Source organism: Mytilus californianus, unplaced genomic scaffold (assembly GCF_021869535.1).
Source record: "Mytilus californianus isolate M0D057914Y unplaced genomic scaffold, xbMytCali1.0.p SCAF_7, whole genome shotgun sequence".
NCBI lineage: Eukaryota > Metazoa > Mollusca > Bivalvia > Mytilida > Mytilidae > Mytilus > Mytilus californianus.
The window spans coordinates 8,285,257-8,303,564 of NW_026262723.1; the positions used below are offsets into that span (position 1 = coordinate 8,285,257).

General features: G+C 33.4%; 1 protein-coding gene across 1 annotated transcript; it reads right to left on the minus strand.

The window, feature by feature from the left end:
- Window positions 1-8,991: 8,991 nt before the first annotated feature.
- Window positions 8,992-17,046, minus strand: LOC127707818 (short-chain collagen C4-like). Its single transcript, XM_052212567.1, has 3 exons — window positions 16,579-17,046; window positions 13,089-13,160; window positions 8,992-9,475 (listed from the first exon to the last, which is right to left on the minus strand). The coding sequence occupies exons 1-3, from the start codon at window positions 16,733-16,735 to the stop codon at window positions 9,006-9,008; spliced, it is 699 nt and encodes a 232-aa protein (XP_052068527.1). The 5' UTR covers window positions 16,736-17,046; the 3' UTR covers window positions 8,992-9,005.
- Window positions 17,047-18,308: the final 1,262 nt, after the last annotated feature.

Consider the following 18,308-nt stretch of genomic DNA (forward strand, 5'->3'; position numbering starts at 1 on the left):
CTTACTACATTGATTGATTTTGATTGTTATACGTCCAGTGGCAAATATCTCATGCATGTTCAGGACAAATGCAAATTAACAATTAGTACAATCCGTTCGGCAAGGTAGGGTTTGACCGGAATATACGTTATAGTGAATTTGAAATGCCACTGGAAAATGAGTGTATGTTGGATGGGCCAGACAGAAATTTCGCATTACAACAAGCCACCTACGAACCTTCAGATAGTTGTTACAAGATTTCTTTAACGTGCAGAGAGCAAGGCAATATATATACACGGTGATTTAATATCCCTATTCGGACCTGGCATTTCTACAAATATATACATCCCGCACAGCCAAACAGATGTCCCACTTTGGTAAGAGTTTTACTGCCGGTTAAAAGAAGACCAAGGTGACCATATGTAAATAACCTAAACATCGTTGGAGTCTATTGTACTAGCGAGTGATACCAGACTCAAGCTAGCGAACAATATGCCTGCGAACAATAAGAAATACGCGCCAAACTGATCACGCCTAAAAACCGACGACTTATATTAACATGAAATCTGATGACAATCATTTCCAGTAGGAAGACGAAATGCTATGCATTTTCACAAAGACAAAATTGATTTTTTATTTAATGCATGACTGTAATATTTTTTTCTGTCTATGAAGAAATAACACCAAAAATGTGGCGCACACTGAATAACCCGCGTAGCGGGTTATTTTAAAGTGTGCACCACATTTTTATGTTATTTCGAATAGACAGAAACAAATATTACAGTCATTTCTTATAATTTAATTCTAAATTCCATTTTAAACTGGAGTAAACCATGAAAAAACGTTGATGACGTCACGGTCACACGACAAAATTATATCTATGAGCTGATAAACAAAACAACGTCAGCCAATCAGAAGACGCGTTACATCCAAAATGAAATTATTTAATAATAATAATAATATATATATATTTAAAACAACATAATTTTTCTTGACAGCCGAGCATCTCTTATAGGATTTTCAAAATTAATTTTAGCTACTCCTCTCCCTTTTGATTACCTATGATTACAAACGGCTTGTCTTTATAATAATGGGGAAAAATAAAATCAAAGCAAACCTTACTTATCTAGTGTAAAGATGAAATTAAATCCACATGCTGATACATACCGTTTTTGGAACGTCAAGTACAGAATTTTGCATCCAGAAAAATAAGTTGAAGTAAAAGCTAATAAATATCCACAGTTTTCGTTTTGGTACGATTGAAATCTTGCAATTTATTTGTTACATTTCAATAGGAAATGTGTTTTATGTGACAGTGCCACACAAGTAGCACGAGATATGAATTGATATGCAGATTTTAGCTACTAGTAATTTAACCGACAAAATGTTCAAATCCAAGATTATTACAGCTTTTCAAAAAGGCAAGTCCCCTGCACTGATTCGATTTAAAACAAAAGGGTGGAATCACAACGTTACCAATACGAACTATTTCAGTTTAACATTAGAACGATAATCGGGGAACGGTAAAAAGTTGGGGTATGGTGACCCCACCCCTCCCTATTTTAATTCACAAAAAAGTCCTAGCCCTACGGCAAAGCTTTTGTCCACACTAGGTACACATGATAGACAATTGCCTAAGGTTGCCTGGACCTAACGACTCAGGTGGGTAAAGTTACGGATCGTCTACAACTGAGGTCCAAAGTTGGGGTATGGTGACCCTACCCCCTCCCTACTTTAATTCATAAAAAAGTGCCTACGGCAAAGCTTCTGTCCACACTACGTACAAATGATAGACAATTGCCTAAGGTTGCCTGGACCCAAAGACCCAGGTTGGTAAAGTTACGGATCGTCTACAACTGAGGTCCAAAGTTGGGGTATGTGACCCTACTCCCTCCCTACTAATACCATCTACACAAATTCCAACTGTAAAACGGAGAACTCAATTTATGTATTAACATGAAACACCTGTGGCATTCAGTACACGTGGGAGAAACAATGGAAAAATTTAATATTCGGCTAAATAACCATCGATCATGGTACAAAACCAACAAAAACTGTCCCCTCACAAGACATGTTCGCTCAAAGAAACATCCTTTTGATGATGTTACTTTTCAACTATAGAAGTGAACACTGAGTGGGACATCACGGCGAGAAGGAAAAGAGAAAACTGTTGGATCCACCAGCTCCATACTTTAGAACCTGATGGGCCAAATGAAAAAGAAAGATAAAGAATGATTAATTATACAGCATCGTCCTTTGTTTCTCTGTAATATTGACCAATGTACGTTGCAAACTTCAACAACAAATTTCGTAATTAAAAAAATAATCTTGAACTTCATCCAAACTTTGAATTATTTATAAGGCAGCAAATTTCATGTACAAAGAGCTGCAAAAGATTCTTATCTGCATCCGATTTCACCTAGATAGATGCACGCTCGATGAAGCTAGTTTGTCTAGCGAAATATTGCGTTTACTTTTATCACATTGTATATATTTTTAACAGTTTAATATTTACATTCTAAACAGTGTGTTAAAATTACATTGTTAGGCAATTTATAATTTCCTTTGTGTAATTGTAATCTTTGTTCTGATTAATCCACGCTCAAATAGATGTGTATGTTATGTCTTGCTATTTATAGGCACTTATATATATATTGCACTCCTTTTACAAATTTACATGTTAAATGCATGTAACGCACAGCTTTGAATGCATTTACTATGTGAGTGAGTAATGCATGGCTATATATGATTTGTAATATCAACGGGAGATGACACATATCAAAGGTTAAACGCTGACTTTTGAAAAAAACAACACTGCCTTTCATGAATAAAATGTGTTATTTTAATAATGGTGCGCGTATATGCTATACTTTATCACGACTAACGTCTTTTCTTAAATAAAGCACACGATTAATCAGAACTTTTAAGTATGGATTTGTATTTCACATGAATGTATTAAAATTAATTTGTTGCCTTGAGATTTTCAATGAAGTTTAGAAAACCTACAGTTGATATGTTATCGAAAAGTCTCCCTCCAAGAAAATCCTTCAACGGAGTGTTAGCTGCAAAATAATATTTAATTAACATGTTGCTTGCTAGCCAATAGAACGTGTAGTCTCAGAGGAGTTGTGATTAAAAGGAAACCTTTTTTAAAAGCAATTGTGAAAGTATTTCCTTATTCTTTCCCAACACTAGGAACAGGAATATTTTCTAGAATAGTTTTTTACTGTATAAGGTAAAACAACAGTTGTCCATCTAAAAAGGTTGGACAAGAACAAGTTTCTCCGTTGAATACACTGGAAGGTGTCGCTAGGCTTCGGGGAAAACAGGGATTGACAAGCGAGGACCTGGTCTCCCTTAAACAACATATTTTAAGGTTAGTGGGATCATAAATGAATGTCTTTATTAGCATGTTGGAATTTCTAGAAATAGGTAAGTATTTAATAAAAAAATATACGTTTTGCATATATAGGTATTCCGTTTTTGAAACCCTCTCCTCAAATCAATGTTTTGTTTGTGTCTGAAATCAGTTTAAAACTGCATTGCATTTTGATTATTATTTCATTTTTGATTTTACGAGGAGGCGGAGTCAGAGATCAAAGTTATTGCACTGATTCAAGCTCATCCCATTATATGCTTACCTATGACAAGCGGTCAACGTGTGGATAGATTAGTGCTATTTCAATTGATACTTTATAGTGTGTCTTTCTATGTTGTAATGTTACACTACTGTTTCAGGTTAGGGTGAAGGTTGGCGCCTGTTAAAAAGTTTAAACCCGTTGCATTTGTTTGCACCTGTCCTAAGTCAGGAACCTGTTGTTCAGTGGTTGTCGTTTGTTGATGTGGTTCATACATGTCATAAGTGTTTCTCGTCTTTCGTTTTTGATATAGATTAGACCGTTGGTTTTCATGTTTGAATTGTTCTACACTAGTCATTAGTCATCGTGTTTAAGCACTCTTTAAAAAAAAAACAGTTTACTCTCTCAAAAATCATAAATCAAAAACGCATAGGTCAGGACTATCATGGCAAAGTGACCACAAAAATGGAAATGAGTGATGCGTTCTCTATTTTGAGCTGGCTAGGACATTACGATTTGTCAAACTACTGCATTTACACTTGAATTGCAAGGTAAGTTCAGTTTTTAGTGCCCAATCAGTTCTTTTTTTTTTATCTGAATCACTGAACTGGAGAAGAGCATACAATAAAAAGAAAGTTAGAAGATAATTATTTTTCTTTATATTATCGATAGAGGAGATGACAACAACACAGGGACCAGTAGAGGAATACTAAACAATCCCGTATGAACGAAAGATGACACACCCTTTTTACATGTTTGATTAATATATTTTTCTGTAAAACAAATTCTGTTGCAACGACAAAGCCCAATACCAGTATCAATCAATCAATTAATGGATCAATCATCGATTTCTAATTGCCTTTGTATGTGTGTGTGAGTGTTTGTCTTCTATTTTCTGTAGTATTTCAGAAATTTCAAAAGGTACAAAATTAAATCAGTTGTATTATCTGGGGTTACCTTCATCAGTCGTCGTTCTTAAACAGATTTAAAAAAAAAATATTTTGAAAGATGGACAGGAACCCCAACTTTCAAATTGCTATTTCTTAACTTTCAAATATACTAGCTGAGTTTCAAAAGGATTGTTCCACTTTGTAACATACGGGTATCTCAGAAAACATGAAAACATTACTCGTTAAACTTTTGAAAAAAAAGATCTATTATCCCTTTTTAATGTTATTGTTGCTGCCTTTTTTTTTAAAAATACCGATTATGAGACAAACATAACAATATCATGTCACCAACGTCATTTTTGATTTTATTTATATAATCGAGTTGCCGTTTCAATTACATGTTTATCAACTTCTCCTTTTATGCATAGTTACATGCATGTAAATGATCATGTATTCACATTAACGGTACCAATACTACTACACCAGATACATCTTTCGTCAATTAGTGTCAGTACAGTGATGATTGAGGCCAAACAAGTGAATCTGTGAGCTACTGCTCACTAATGATACCATTGCCCCGCTAAAAGTATAAGGTAACCAGGAAGTTGTTGAGTTATGAATCTGAAAACGCATCACACGACAAAGCTGACTCGTATAAATCCTGAAACCCAATTTCAGAAATCCTTGTAATGTAGTTCCTGAAAAAGATGCGACGAAAAATATTCATGGGACGGATGGACGGACTGACGGATGGACGAATGGATGGACGGACGGACAGACAGAGGTAAAAAACAGTTTATCCCCACTTTTTTTAAAGCGGGGGTATAAATATATGAAATCCAAACCTAATACGAACGTTGAAGAGCTGATCAGATTAAAAAAGTTGCTAAATTATAATCAAATTTTGACGAGAAATCAAAGCTGTACGTGAGGGATATACATTCCTTAATTTCAAATGATTTCCGAACTTTTAAATCAGCAAACTACAATCAGGCAATATATATATTTACACGTCAGCATCGAAGTACTGGCTACTAGGCTGGTAAAACAATACATAAGTTGTCTTACTATCCGATATTATCGGGTGAAGATATCCTATGTAAGCTTTATTGCATAGACGTTTTATCAATTATCAGTTCAAGTTAAAGAGAGGTAGACGATACCAAAGGGATACTGAAACTCATAAGTCGAAGACAAACTGACAACACTAAGGGAGCTACCATTTGATTTTTATGGGGGGGGGGGGGGGGGGGGGGCTAGGATGAAAAATTTTGTCCTGCATTTTTTTTACTTGTAATCTCTGTCCTGCCTTTTTATTTTTCACTCTATTCGGTCCTGCATTTTTTTTTAAGTTTATTCTGAATTTTTTTACCTAAATTGTCATCCTGACTTTTTTTTTGCAAGTGTCTCATCCTGCCTTTTTTTTTACTCAAAACTCCTGTCCTGCCTATTTTTTACAAATTTTATCCTAGCCCCCCCATAAAAATCAAATGGTAGCTCCCTAAAGCCATCAATAAACTGATTTTGATTTTGATAGGTATATATAAAATGAAAACATTTGAACGCTCATGTTTCCTGGACTAAAACCCAAAGTCTATTACATACGTTATGAAATTAAGCAACGGGGTTCTATCATTTTATATTTTCGAAATGTGTCCCGTTCTTCAATTTGATTTGCCTGATATCAGCAAGGAGGCGAGTCATCAATGTTTTAATATGTATGTAAACAATAATTATAGGTTTCCTATACACACTAGTAATAGATTTATTTGATTTGATTTTACAAACAAAAGTGACTGCAATAACATGCCATTTAAACGACTATTTTGACCAGTATTGCAGCTCTTGTTTGATAAGGATTTGCACAAAACTAAAGAATATCAGAATACATTTGAATACTAACTACGTGATCAAAGATCTTAGGCTTTTTAAATTTTACGTCACACAAACGGAAAATTCCACTACGCCGACTTTCATACTGAAAAATTCCTAAACGAACAAACATCGGGTTATTTTTGTCATATGATTTCCGTAAATCTGAAACTGTTTAATGTGAATAGATCACGAAATAGTATAATGCCTTCAGTATTTACATATGTCGAAATCAGCGGAATATATTAATTCTAGAAGTATAAACATTTTTATTGAAGGCCGTACGGTTGCCTATAATTGCTTAAATCCACTTCAGTTGGTCTTTGGTGGATAGTTGTCTCTTAGGCAATCATACCACATCTCCTTATTCTTATATTAAACGGTCGTTATATACAGGATTGGAAAAAATAATGAAATCTATATGTTTATTTAGAACAGACTACGAGGATGCTTGAGACCAAAATATTTTGAATCGAAAAACTAATGCTAACGTTGAAGAGGTGATCAAACCAAAACGAACATAAAGTACATCCAAATCCAGACAAGGAATCTGAGCTTTGCCTGAGGGAGATAATTATATTCTTTTAATTTTTCAAAGTTTTCAAAATTTGTATAATTAAAGAATAGACTTAATGGGTTACTATCCGATATATCGAATAAACAAGATAAAATGTGAGATATTTATCACAATGACGTTTTATTCTTTATTTATCATCCAGTTAAAGTTAAAGTTAAAGTCAACATGTGTATCAATAAAATTATTTGAAAGCTATATGATAATGTAACAATTTTCTCATTAAACATGTCATTACTTTTTTTAAATAATAAATGGTTTGTGTTTTTCATAAAAAACAATGATAACTGAGAACACAAACTTTCTGTACATAGTACTATCTTTTTACCTGAAAGTAAAACAACTTGTAACCTGTATAATATTTCTGTACAGAGCACTATCTTTTTTCCCGGAAGTAAAACAACTTGTTGTAATCTGTACAAACTTTCTGTACAGAGTACGTCTATCTTTTTACCTGGAAGTAAAACAACTTGTTGTAATGTGTACAAACTTTCTGTATAGAGTACTATCTTTTTTCCCGGAAGTGAAACAACTTGTTGTATTATGTACAAACTTTCTGTACAGAATACTTTCTTTTTACCCGGAAGTAAAACAACTTGTTGTAATATGTACAAACTTTCTGTACAGAGTATTACATTGCAATACCAGTTTTAAATAGTATTTTTGTTCGGCCACTAATGTTTTCTCGAAAAGACGAGCATTCGAATGTATTCCGTACGTATATGAAATTATGCACTAACTGTGAAACTTCATTACTTATTCTCTAATGTGCCCCGTTCTCAAACTTGATTTACCGGATATAAGCTAGGATACTACCTATTCTAGAGGTTGCGTGAATTAGATGCGGATACTAAAAAATTCCAAAGATCTTTTAGAGTACATACAAACTAAGTCTCTTTCATCATGCAAAAGTATTGAAACATTTGACTTTTCTACACTTTACACAAGTATTCCCTATTCCAAACTTATAGACAAATTGAAAGAGTTGGTCTTGCTTTGTGTCATAAAAAAGACTGGCCAACGTTGATGCAAATATCTTGTCTTAGGGAGGGATAAATCGTACTTTGTAAAATATAAATCCAATTCAAATAAAAAATTCTCTGAAACTGACATTATCAAGATGCTTGATTTCTTGATTGACAACTTATTTGTTAGTTCAGAGGACGTGTTTTTCAACAAACAATCGGCATTTCCATGGGAACCAACTGTTTCTGCTCTTTTTGCCGACTTGTTCCTTTATTAACATGAGGCTGACTTCATACAGGAACTTCTCAGGAAGAAAGAAATGAAGTTAGCAGTATCCTTTAATTTTACTTTCCGCTATATAGATCATGTTCTCTCACTAAGTTTAAATCCTCCCTTCGTAAATTTTACGGACGCCATCACGAGTTGGTTGAACGTTATGGAATATCCGTTTCACGGATGATAGCGGATATGTTCCAATTGTCGTAACTATAATCCCGTACCCCTTTCCCTGAATGTGACTTACAAATTAAACTTATAACCGGGTTTGTACTATAATGAACAACACGACGGTTGCCACACGTGGAGCAGGACCTGCTTACCCTTCCGGAGCACCCGAGATCACCCCCGTTTTTTGGTTTTTCGGTTCGTGTTGCTCAGTCTTTAGTTTTCTATGTTGTATTTTGTGTACTGTTGTTTGTCTGTTTGTCTGTTTCTTTTTTAGCCATGGCATTGTCAGTTTATATTTGACTTATGGGTTTGAATGTTCCTTTGGTATCTTTCGCCTCTCTGTTACTTCACATGAATTGAATATTACACTTTGTCAATTTTCATTCTGAAAAATTCTTTACTACGCAGAAATCCGGTCATTGTTTTGTTTTCTTACGATATCCATCAATCTTAACAGTCACATGTTATGTCAACTATGTGTCATTGAGTATCATGCAATCAGTATGGACAAGTGTTTAAAGCAATTGATTATATTAATTCTAGACGATATGAACTTCTTAAACGGTCGATATAGATATATAGGTTAGAAAAAAATAACAATAAATGAAACGCATATCTTTATTTAGAAAAAAAAGGTTTCACTTCTGATTCATTGAAATAAATACAGAATAAAAAACAAAGTAAAGAAAACGTACATCTTTATTTAGAACAGACTACGCAGTAGACTTGGACGTTATCTTTATAAGGTGGACAAGGCAATGAGCCGCATTTCATCACTGTGACGTACAACAAGTGATCATTGTTGCTTCGTTGGCCTCCTTTCACATACGTTGGATGGGCATCTACACAGATGTATGGAGATGGGGTGTGATCGTGTGCGGTTGAAGCAAGTATCCCATTGTACTCTTCTTTCCATCCAGTATAACATGTTTTTCTGCCAGGGATCATAACTGATGATGTTGTATTACTACTCCTACATAAGGCACATGGTACATCATTATCACTAGAATCAGAGGCAAACTGATTACCTTCGAATTCTGTCCCAAAGATAAAGCTAGCTCCTGATCCCTCTTTATCACTAAGCTCTGGATTATTAGGGAGACAAAGCATATTTGAAGCACCACCTCTATAACTGGAACTCCAGTAGTATTTTTCGCCGGCAGCATAACCTGTTAAATATCAATTGTTTAAAGCAATTTCTGCATTTTGTGATAAATAATTCTAATATGACTTGCTTCTGTCGCTTTGTAAACAACAGCGTGATAAAATTCTCGATATATCTATACTTAGCGCAGACTCAGAGATGTACATATTCATGGCTGTTACTATTTACCTCCCACGTAAATCCATGTATCGTATCCTATCTATATGCCAATTTGTTTTTCTTTGTTTACATATTTGTTTGTTTTTATAGTGATTAAGATTATAACACAATGTTGACTGCTGTACCCCTATTTTTGACATTTTTTCCTATTATGTCTGTTTGTTTTGTTCACACATTGTTGTCATTATAATGGAATTTGATGCGACTGTCATACAAGTGAGAGGTTTAGCTAGCAATAAAACCAGGTTTAATCCACCATTTTCAACATAAGGAAATGCCTGTACCAAGTCATTTTTGCCATCTTCGTTTACATATTTGTTTGTTTTATAGTGATTAAGATAATAACACAATGTTGACTGCTGTACCCCTTTTTTTGACATTTTTTCCTATTATGTCTGTTTGTTTTGTTCACACATTGTTGTCAATATAATGGAATTTGATGCGACTGTCATACAATTGAGAGGTTTAGCTAGCTGTAAAATCAGATTTAATCCACCATTTCCTAAATAAGGAAATGCCTGTACCAAGTCAGGAATATGACAGTTGTTTTCCATTCGTTTGATGTGTTTAAGCTTTTGATTTTGCCATTTGACAACGGACTTTCCGTTTTGAATTTTCCTTGGAGTTCGGTATTTTTGTTATTTTACTTTTAAGTCAAGAAGTAAAGAAAAAAAAATTAAATAATTAAAACTAAATGTAGGAAGCTCTCTTACAAACAACCCATAATAGCTGAAAGATATAAGGGCATAAACAAAAGAACGGGAACACTTTCAACTGCATCCACACAATATGAGCAACAAAGCCTGCAATCAGTATAAAATAAGGTGATGTGGTATGATTGTCAATAAGACAATTTTACAAAAGAGTCCAAATGAAGCGTATTCAAGCCACTTTAGGTCACATTACGGCCTTTGGCAATGAGCCAAACTCATACTGTATATATCAGCTTTGAAATGCCCAGACATGACAAAATGTAAAACAATTCGAATGAAAAAACCAACGACCAGATTTATCAAAAGACACTAAACGAAAAGCAAATATGACAGACCGCAACCGACGCCAACCACTGAATTACAGGCTCCAGCTGGCATAGAACAAGACACATACAGAATGTGGCAGGGTTAAACATGTTTTTCAACAATGAAAATTATCGAACGGTCACTAAATGCGTCTTTGGAATAGCAGACATGTTCTTGAATGGTTATAAATCACAGTGCTTGAATAAACTCAGAAAGATCCGTATTAATTCCATTTAATGAATTTATTTAATAAAGCTTACCGTTACCTAGATATTATTGTTGCTTTAGATAATAAAATATTCTCTCAGATTACGATCTGTACTGCGAAAATTTACACTAAGTAACATACTTTAAAGAAATCTAATAATAACAACAATAACTTTCCTTTTCTGCAATTGGATATTTCAGTCTTATTTGGTAAACTACTTACCAAAAGAGACAATTTGTCAGTCCCTGTTGTTAATTGTCCTTTTGCAGACGGCGATGATCCGTTTAAAGTAAAATTCGTTTAGGAATAATATAAAATATTTACAATACAACGATCGCTAATGAGACAACTCTCCACCAGAGACCATATTACGTAGAAGTAAACAAATACATGTCATAATAGGGCCTTCAACAATGGCAAAACCCTTACCGCACAGAAAGCTATATAAAAGGCCCGAAATGACAAATGTAAAACTTACGGCCTAATTTATGTAAAAATCAATAAACGAAAAACAAATATGATAAACAGCAACAAACGACAACCACTGGACTACATGCTCCTGATTTCGGACAGGCACATACAGAATAAGGAGGGGTTAAACATGTTTGCGGGCGCCGACACATAGTACAGTACAAAGTACAGATCTGAGAGTACTCGCTGCTACTGAAAGATAGTTTCAAAATCCAATAACAACTGTTGTAATGGATAGGCTCACCGAATATGCTATTGGTTAAGCCAGAGTTTGTGCTCCATCTTTGATGAATCTATCTGGAATGTTATCTATACCAGTACTTTAATACGAATTTAAATTATTAAGATCTTCATAAATGAATTCTTGATTTGTTGTGTGTGTACTACATATGTTGAGTTCAACTAGAGATTATTATTTGATACTTTTGTTATTTATTACATTTTGCCGTTTCTTATGGTGTATATATTTCCCAATTCGTTAGCTATGCCCGTATATGTAGTGACGTTTTCGATAGAACGTTATCTATGTATAATTGGTATCAAAATGATTAAGTAAGGAATTGTGTTACTGCGGGAACCGCCTCGGTGAAATCGTGGTAGCGTGTACGCCTCGAGTGCAAAGGGTCGTGAGTTCGAACCCCTGTTGGGTAAAAATAAAATTTGTATTTGCTGCTTTTCCCGCTACGCACGCGGCATTAGGGAGCCAGAGCAAAGACTGGTCAGCTCGGTGACATGTCTTTTTGGGGACTGCTACCTCGTCATCATCATCATCATCATCATCATCATCATCATCATCATCATCATCATCATCATCATCATCATTATTCGAAAATCCATGACCTCCCACTCTGAAGACGAACACGCACAATGGCACCATCCAAGCGGTTTACATTAGCTTGTACTTGGATGGCTATTTAGATCATATTTTCAAGCCATGTGTATTCAAAGAAACAAACCATAAGTAAAGACTACCGCTATGTACTGCATCATTATATCTTCGTTGCTTAGCTCAATGCTTTTTTAAATTTTCGAAGATTTGATCGATATGATGTCATGAGTCAATACCCAAACAGTTTATCTCCTAAGAACACATTTGAGAAGCAATTCAAAGTGCGTGAATGCCAATTATCTACCTATCTATAAACTTTTCATCCTTGAACCTTTTTAAATAAATAATAATGGCCTCATTTGATGCCCAGTAGAGTTAAACTGTTCCAATTTTCATAGATGCTGCATATATCATTCAATTCAAACCATTTAAATTCATATTTGATAAGGGGGATTAGACTCACAAGTAAACCAATTTCGAATACCAATATCTGTGGACATATTCTGAGTTTGATTTTTTTTTGTGGTGACGCTTGAAAATTAAGGGGGAATGTTGAATATCCTACAATTTGGGGCAGAATGAATATTGGTATATTGATATGAAATATACTCTTCAGATCCTAATTAATTCTGTCATTTAGAAAATAACATGCTCCATGATAATTTAAACAAAATGTTCTTACCAAATCAACCCATTTTAGTTAAAGATTTGACAAATTTTGCATATGACGGCACTTTCAAGACGTCACAGTCAAATTTTGTCATCAAGGCTCAGCTTATATTCCATCTTTTAAAAGTCTTTCTTCTGATGCTTAGGCAATGTGATCAATAATGACGTCAAACAATGTTTTATTTTAGGTTAATTTGCAGGGCCTGTAAGCTCCAAAATGTACCTTGTACCTTGTACTTTAGTTACTTATTATATATCATACCTGAATAGACGATTTCTGTATTAACTCCAGAACAGTCACTTCTTCCCCATCGAATATAGGTGGAACATTTCCCTGGAAAAGAAATTTTGAAATTGAAATAAACATATTCGTTAAAGTACTAAAGGGACATTTTCTAAACAAATATTAACAGTATATAAATAATAAGTATGCTTATCTAATACCATTCTATTGTTAAAATTCAAGACAAAATTTGAAGAAAAAAAATCACCATCATTGTGTGTTCCAACTACATTGGAAGATCTCCTTCAAAACGTATTTGCTTAATGTACAAAATTAATGGTACACTACAATAATTTACTCGTTTGAGTTTTGAATTGACTGTGTATGGATCGTGAACATGCAACTGAATATTTTATGTGGTTTGATTAACCATGATAATCAAATAAAAAAATATTGAATGTATCTCTTGTTCTTTGAGACCTGGCTTGAACAACTAACGCTAAAAATATCTGCACATTGGAACAGTGTGTGATAGAAATTCTTTGGAAGATAGAAGATTTAAAAAATAATTTTGATAAAACTCTGATTTGTGTTGGCCTTGTTTTGTCCTGCCTTGTCCCTTTGACTTTTGCCTGCTTTCGTGTTGGATGGATCATCTTTAAAATAGTCGTCTGCCTTAACTATTAATGTACCTAAGCAAAATGATATAGGAGTTGCGTTATAAAGGTATATCACTGAGTACTGAGGCGCTCATTTGATCATACTGCAGAACATCTTTTAAGGACGGGGAAAGTATAAATGACAAATAAAAAATGAATATTTATTCAAATCGATAAATGCATTAATTGATTGATAAGGGTAGCCTCTAAATAGACCCTATAGACAGAAAGTAACAGAACGAGGCAAACAAAATAGAAACAGGAGAAAATTAATTTTTCATAGATTTGGCTATTATCTTTAGGTCTTTAACAGTGTTTAAAGAAAAGTTTGTTATAATTATTGTTATGATTTTTAAAAGCTGTCTTGTTTTCATATCTCTGGTCAATTATATCCCTCATCTTAGTTTTATTCATATTGTTAACCTGGTTTATATCATTATACATTTTTAAAAATGTATATCAACATCTAATGAAAGTAAATAAAGAATTATTGTATTCATTTCAATTAAGTTCATTAAGATTTGAAAAGAAAAAACCCACAGTAAATGAAAAGAAAAGGTAACAAATCGTATTTGAAACAATTTCAGTAACTCTTATTAGTTTATTTTGTGAAATATAAATAAACTGATAATTAGTTATGATGATTAAAAAATTATAAAATATCTTCTTTAAAAAATAGAATAACAAAAATACCGAACTCCAAGGAAAATTCAAATCAGAAAGTCCCTAATCAAATGGCAAAATCAAAAGCTCAAACATATCAAACAAATGGAAAACAATTGTCATATTCCTGACTTGGTACAGGCATTTCCATATGTAGAAAATTGTGCATTAAACCTGGTTTTATAGATAATGGTGGATTAAACCTGGTTTTAAAAGATATTGAAAATTACAAAATTACAAATATGTCTACTGTTTAAACTTTGTTTCGATGTTATCTGTAGTTCCTATCTCAATACATCTTTTACTTTTCATTACACTTGATTAATACCTGACAATTGTATAACACCTGTTTAACAGCTACATATTCACCACAGTTCAAATTAAGGAAAACTTATCTTGTACAGGAGTTTACCGATGTTCAAATTTTGTGTAAATCGATGTATAGTGGTTTCCCGATTTCAAACCGTACCAAGCGTACTCGAACTGTGATCCGACCTTGAGGTTTTAAAATAATTGATGTAATATACTTTTTATATTGATGTTTGTTTTGTGATTCTTATATAAAAGGTTTTTGTGGATTTGCAACTTGACATGTAGTTACGTTTAGTATTAATAGTGAACAGTATTGGTTGTGCTCGATCATTCCCTCAAGCAACCGTTGTACATTGGTACAGAGAAAGACTAAAATAATGAATCACTCTATGTTTTATTTAATGTTTAACGTAAAAGTATTGTAACAATATAGAAAAGACGGTTAGATTTTGTTTACAAATTTTTAAAAATATTTAAAAAAAATATTAAAGTGGCATTTTAACTTATAAAATTGACCTCTTTCATTATGATTTAATTTCAATCTTTCTTCAATTCCGTCCGACACTAATGATAGGTAGTCAATATCGTTATAACCCCCAAAGTAGAAGCATTCTGTATATGTGTAAAGTATTAGAACCCCGTCCAGCTAAAGAAGTTAATTTTTGTTTCCGTTCTATTTTCTGCATTATTAAAATCTCGTCGAACATATGTGTTTAGGTCCCTTTGGTAATATAGCTCTTCTCTTTATTTCCAATAAAAAACTATCTACCAAAGTTCAAATGAAGTGGACGTTAGCAATTATAAGCAACCGTACGGCCTTCAACAATGAGAAAAAAAAACCCATACCGTATAGTCGGCTATAAAAGGCACCGAAATGCAAAATATGAAACAGTTCAACTGAGAAAACTTACAGCCTAATTTATAACAAAACAAATATGACATATAGGAACCAACAGTAACCACTGAACAACGGGCTACTGGCTTATGCAGGCACATAAAGAATGTACAGTTTCTGGATCGATTCTGAAATTTTAAGATTTGTAATGCTATATATTTGTTTGCTTTAATGCTAGTTATCCGAAATTTTGTATTACGTAGGTCTGCTGAAGCTGTGTCCGTTTGAAATTTATCGTTCTGCTTGTAAGGAAATTACATACCCTTCTATCAAAGTATAATGATATATCATGAGCTGAACAAGAGTTATGTATACGTTTAAACTCAAACAAATAAAACAATCCATTATTGTAATTCTAACATGTAGTTTATGGTTTGGCGATAAAAATCCTAATCTTCCTAATACATTAAGATTTGAAAATTACTGAAGAAATTTTGAAGTAATTTATTGTGTTATCAATTTTGTAATAGCATTCACGTTTTTCAATCATATCTTGCTTTGATTATAATTAACAAGGTTATAAAGTGTATATAAAAAAGTTTCAATTAATACAAGTATCATGCACAAACTTTAATAATAAAAAGTTAGTGACACTTTTATTCATGACGTTTAAATGGCGTAAAAAACATTAAGACACTTAAGATCGGTTTCCCTAATATGGTATAGAAAGCTGGTACCATCTCTGTTCGTCAATACAACATTTCAGTGAACCATTGTTGATCATGTTCATATCCCTTACGGTTAGTTTCAGTATAATATGATTGCTAATTAGATGAATTTTGATTATATTTTTTCGTTGGGATGCTATCGCACTGACATTTACCCCACAACTCATAACTCGCAACTTATTTTCATATGAAGTGTAACCTGTGTCTTGGGATTGTGACTATGGTACTTGGGTGACCACTGAATTTGAATGAATTATGAATTATAACTAAAACCACAAACTGTGATAGAATGTTTTATGAAAAAACCTTACCAATAAATGTATGCTTCTTACCGTTTTCTTCATCTACCTTGACAACCATTTCATTAATGTAACCAGTTAGCTGATCAGTCAAGTTCCTTTCAAAATTAGCAATTTGCGATTTAACAATCACTTCTAGAGCTTTCATTTTCGCTTCAAGTGCATCACTAACAAACTGCTTCGATCTCATAGTCTCCTCTAAATTTTGTCATTTTTGCTTCAATTGAATCACTTACAAACTGCTTAACACGTTCGTCTACTTTCGACATGTCCAAAATCGCCATTAATGGAGCATTTTGATTATCAACTAACCGAACCTCTACATCCCCACCTGAGTTTGATGTGGTCGTTAATGCCAGGACAAACAACGTGAATCCATAAATCAAAATTCTGAACATTATTATTTCCTCTTGATTAAGTTGCATGAACACATGTGACTGAATCCTTAATATTGACAATTTCTACATCTTATTCTTACATTTGTTCTCAAATCATACTGTTTGTAAGTATGTCAAGTCCTTTGATTTTCTTGTTAAACGCTTAATTAAAGTAAGCTGCCTTTTTAATAGGATTTTTACTTTCTCAGCGATATAAACGTGTGACAAAACTCATTAAAGACACCAGGCTTACACTTGACATTTCAGACATGATATGCATGCAGTTTCATTTTTTTTCAAATTCGGAATTTGGGACCTGACGAGTAAAGTATTTATTAACGATATTAGATCATTTAAAGAGAGAAGAAGGATACCAAAGGGACATTCAAACTAATAAGTCGAAAATAAACTGTCAACGTCATGGCAAAAAAAAGACCGAAAGACAAACAACAGTTCACAAAACACAACATAGAAAATTAAAGACGGAGCAACACGAACCCCATCAAAAACTGAGGGTGCTCACGGGTGTTCCGGAAGGGTAAACAGATCTGGCTTCACATGTGGCACCCGTTGTGTTGCTCATGTAAGTGCAAACCCGGTGATAAGTCTAACTTACTTACTTTTCCCTAATTTTAAGAATTTAATCATATTGCTATCCGTGTTTTAGTTTATGACTATAAGAGATGTTGGTTTTACGTCGTTGAGAAACAACCAAATGACAAAAATTAGCAAAAGACATCACATATTTGTCATCGTACAGCGACAGAAACATTTGTTAATAGTGTAATTTAATTATTAGAAATATATGTTCTTGTCCGTAAAGAATTTGATGATCTGTAGTTCATTTTAAGCAATCGTGATCATCAATCAAAATAGGTTTTTCTGAGTATCACGCTTTCATTTCGTGATTATTGGAGGCATTGTAAACAAGCAAAATTCGTAGCATGTTTGGAACTTTTGAGTTGTATTCCTTTGTCTATATGTAAGAATTATAAAAAAAAAATTTGATCATGGTTGAAGAATTATCACTGGCAAGAGGGTTCTTATGCCGCATAAGACGAAAATCGTGATTAAATTTAAAGGCAGGTTGAAAACTCAAGTCAATAGAGTTAAGGCAATTGCCTAAAAAAAGTTTTAATGTATGCAAGGACTGGTAAACTTTATCATTTGAAATCCTTCATAACACATGAACACTACAAAGTTTCTCAGTAACTTCTTTGAATGACAATACTGTCGATTCATTTATTTTTGTGGGTATCAATTTTCGTGGATTGCTGAAAACTTGCATATTCGTGGATATTTATTTTCGTGGTTTTGCCAATCTCTGTATACAAAGCCTATTGAAAATATGATATTCGTTGAATATTTGAATTCGTGGTTCACCTG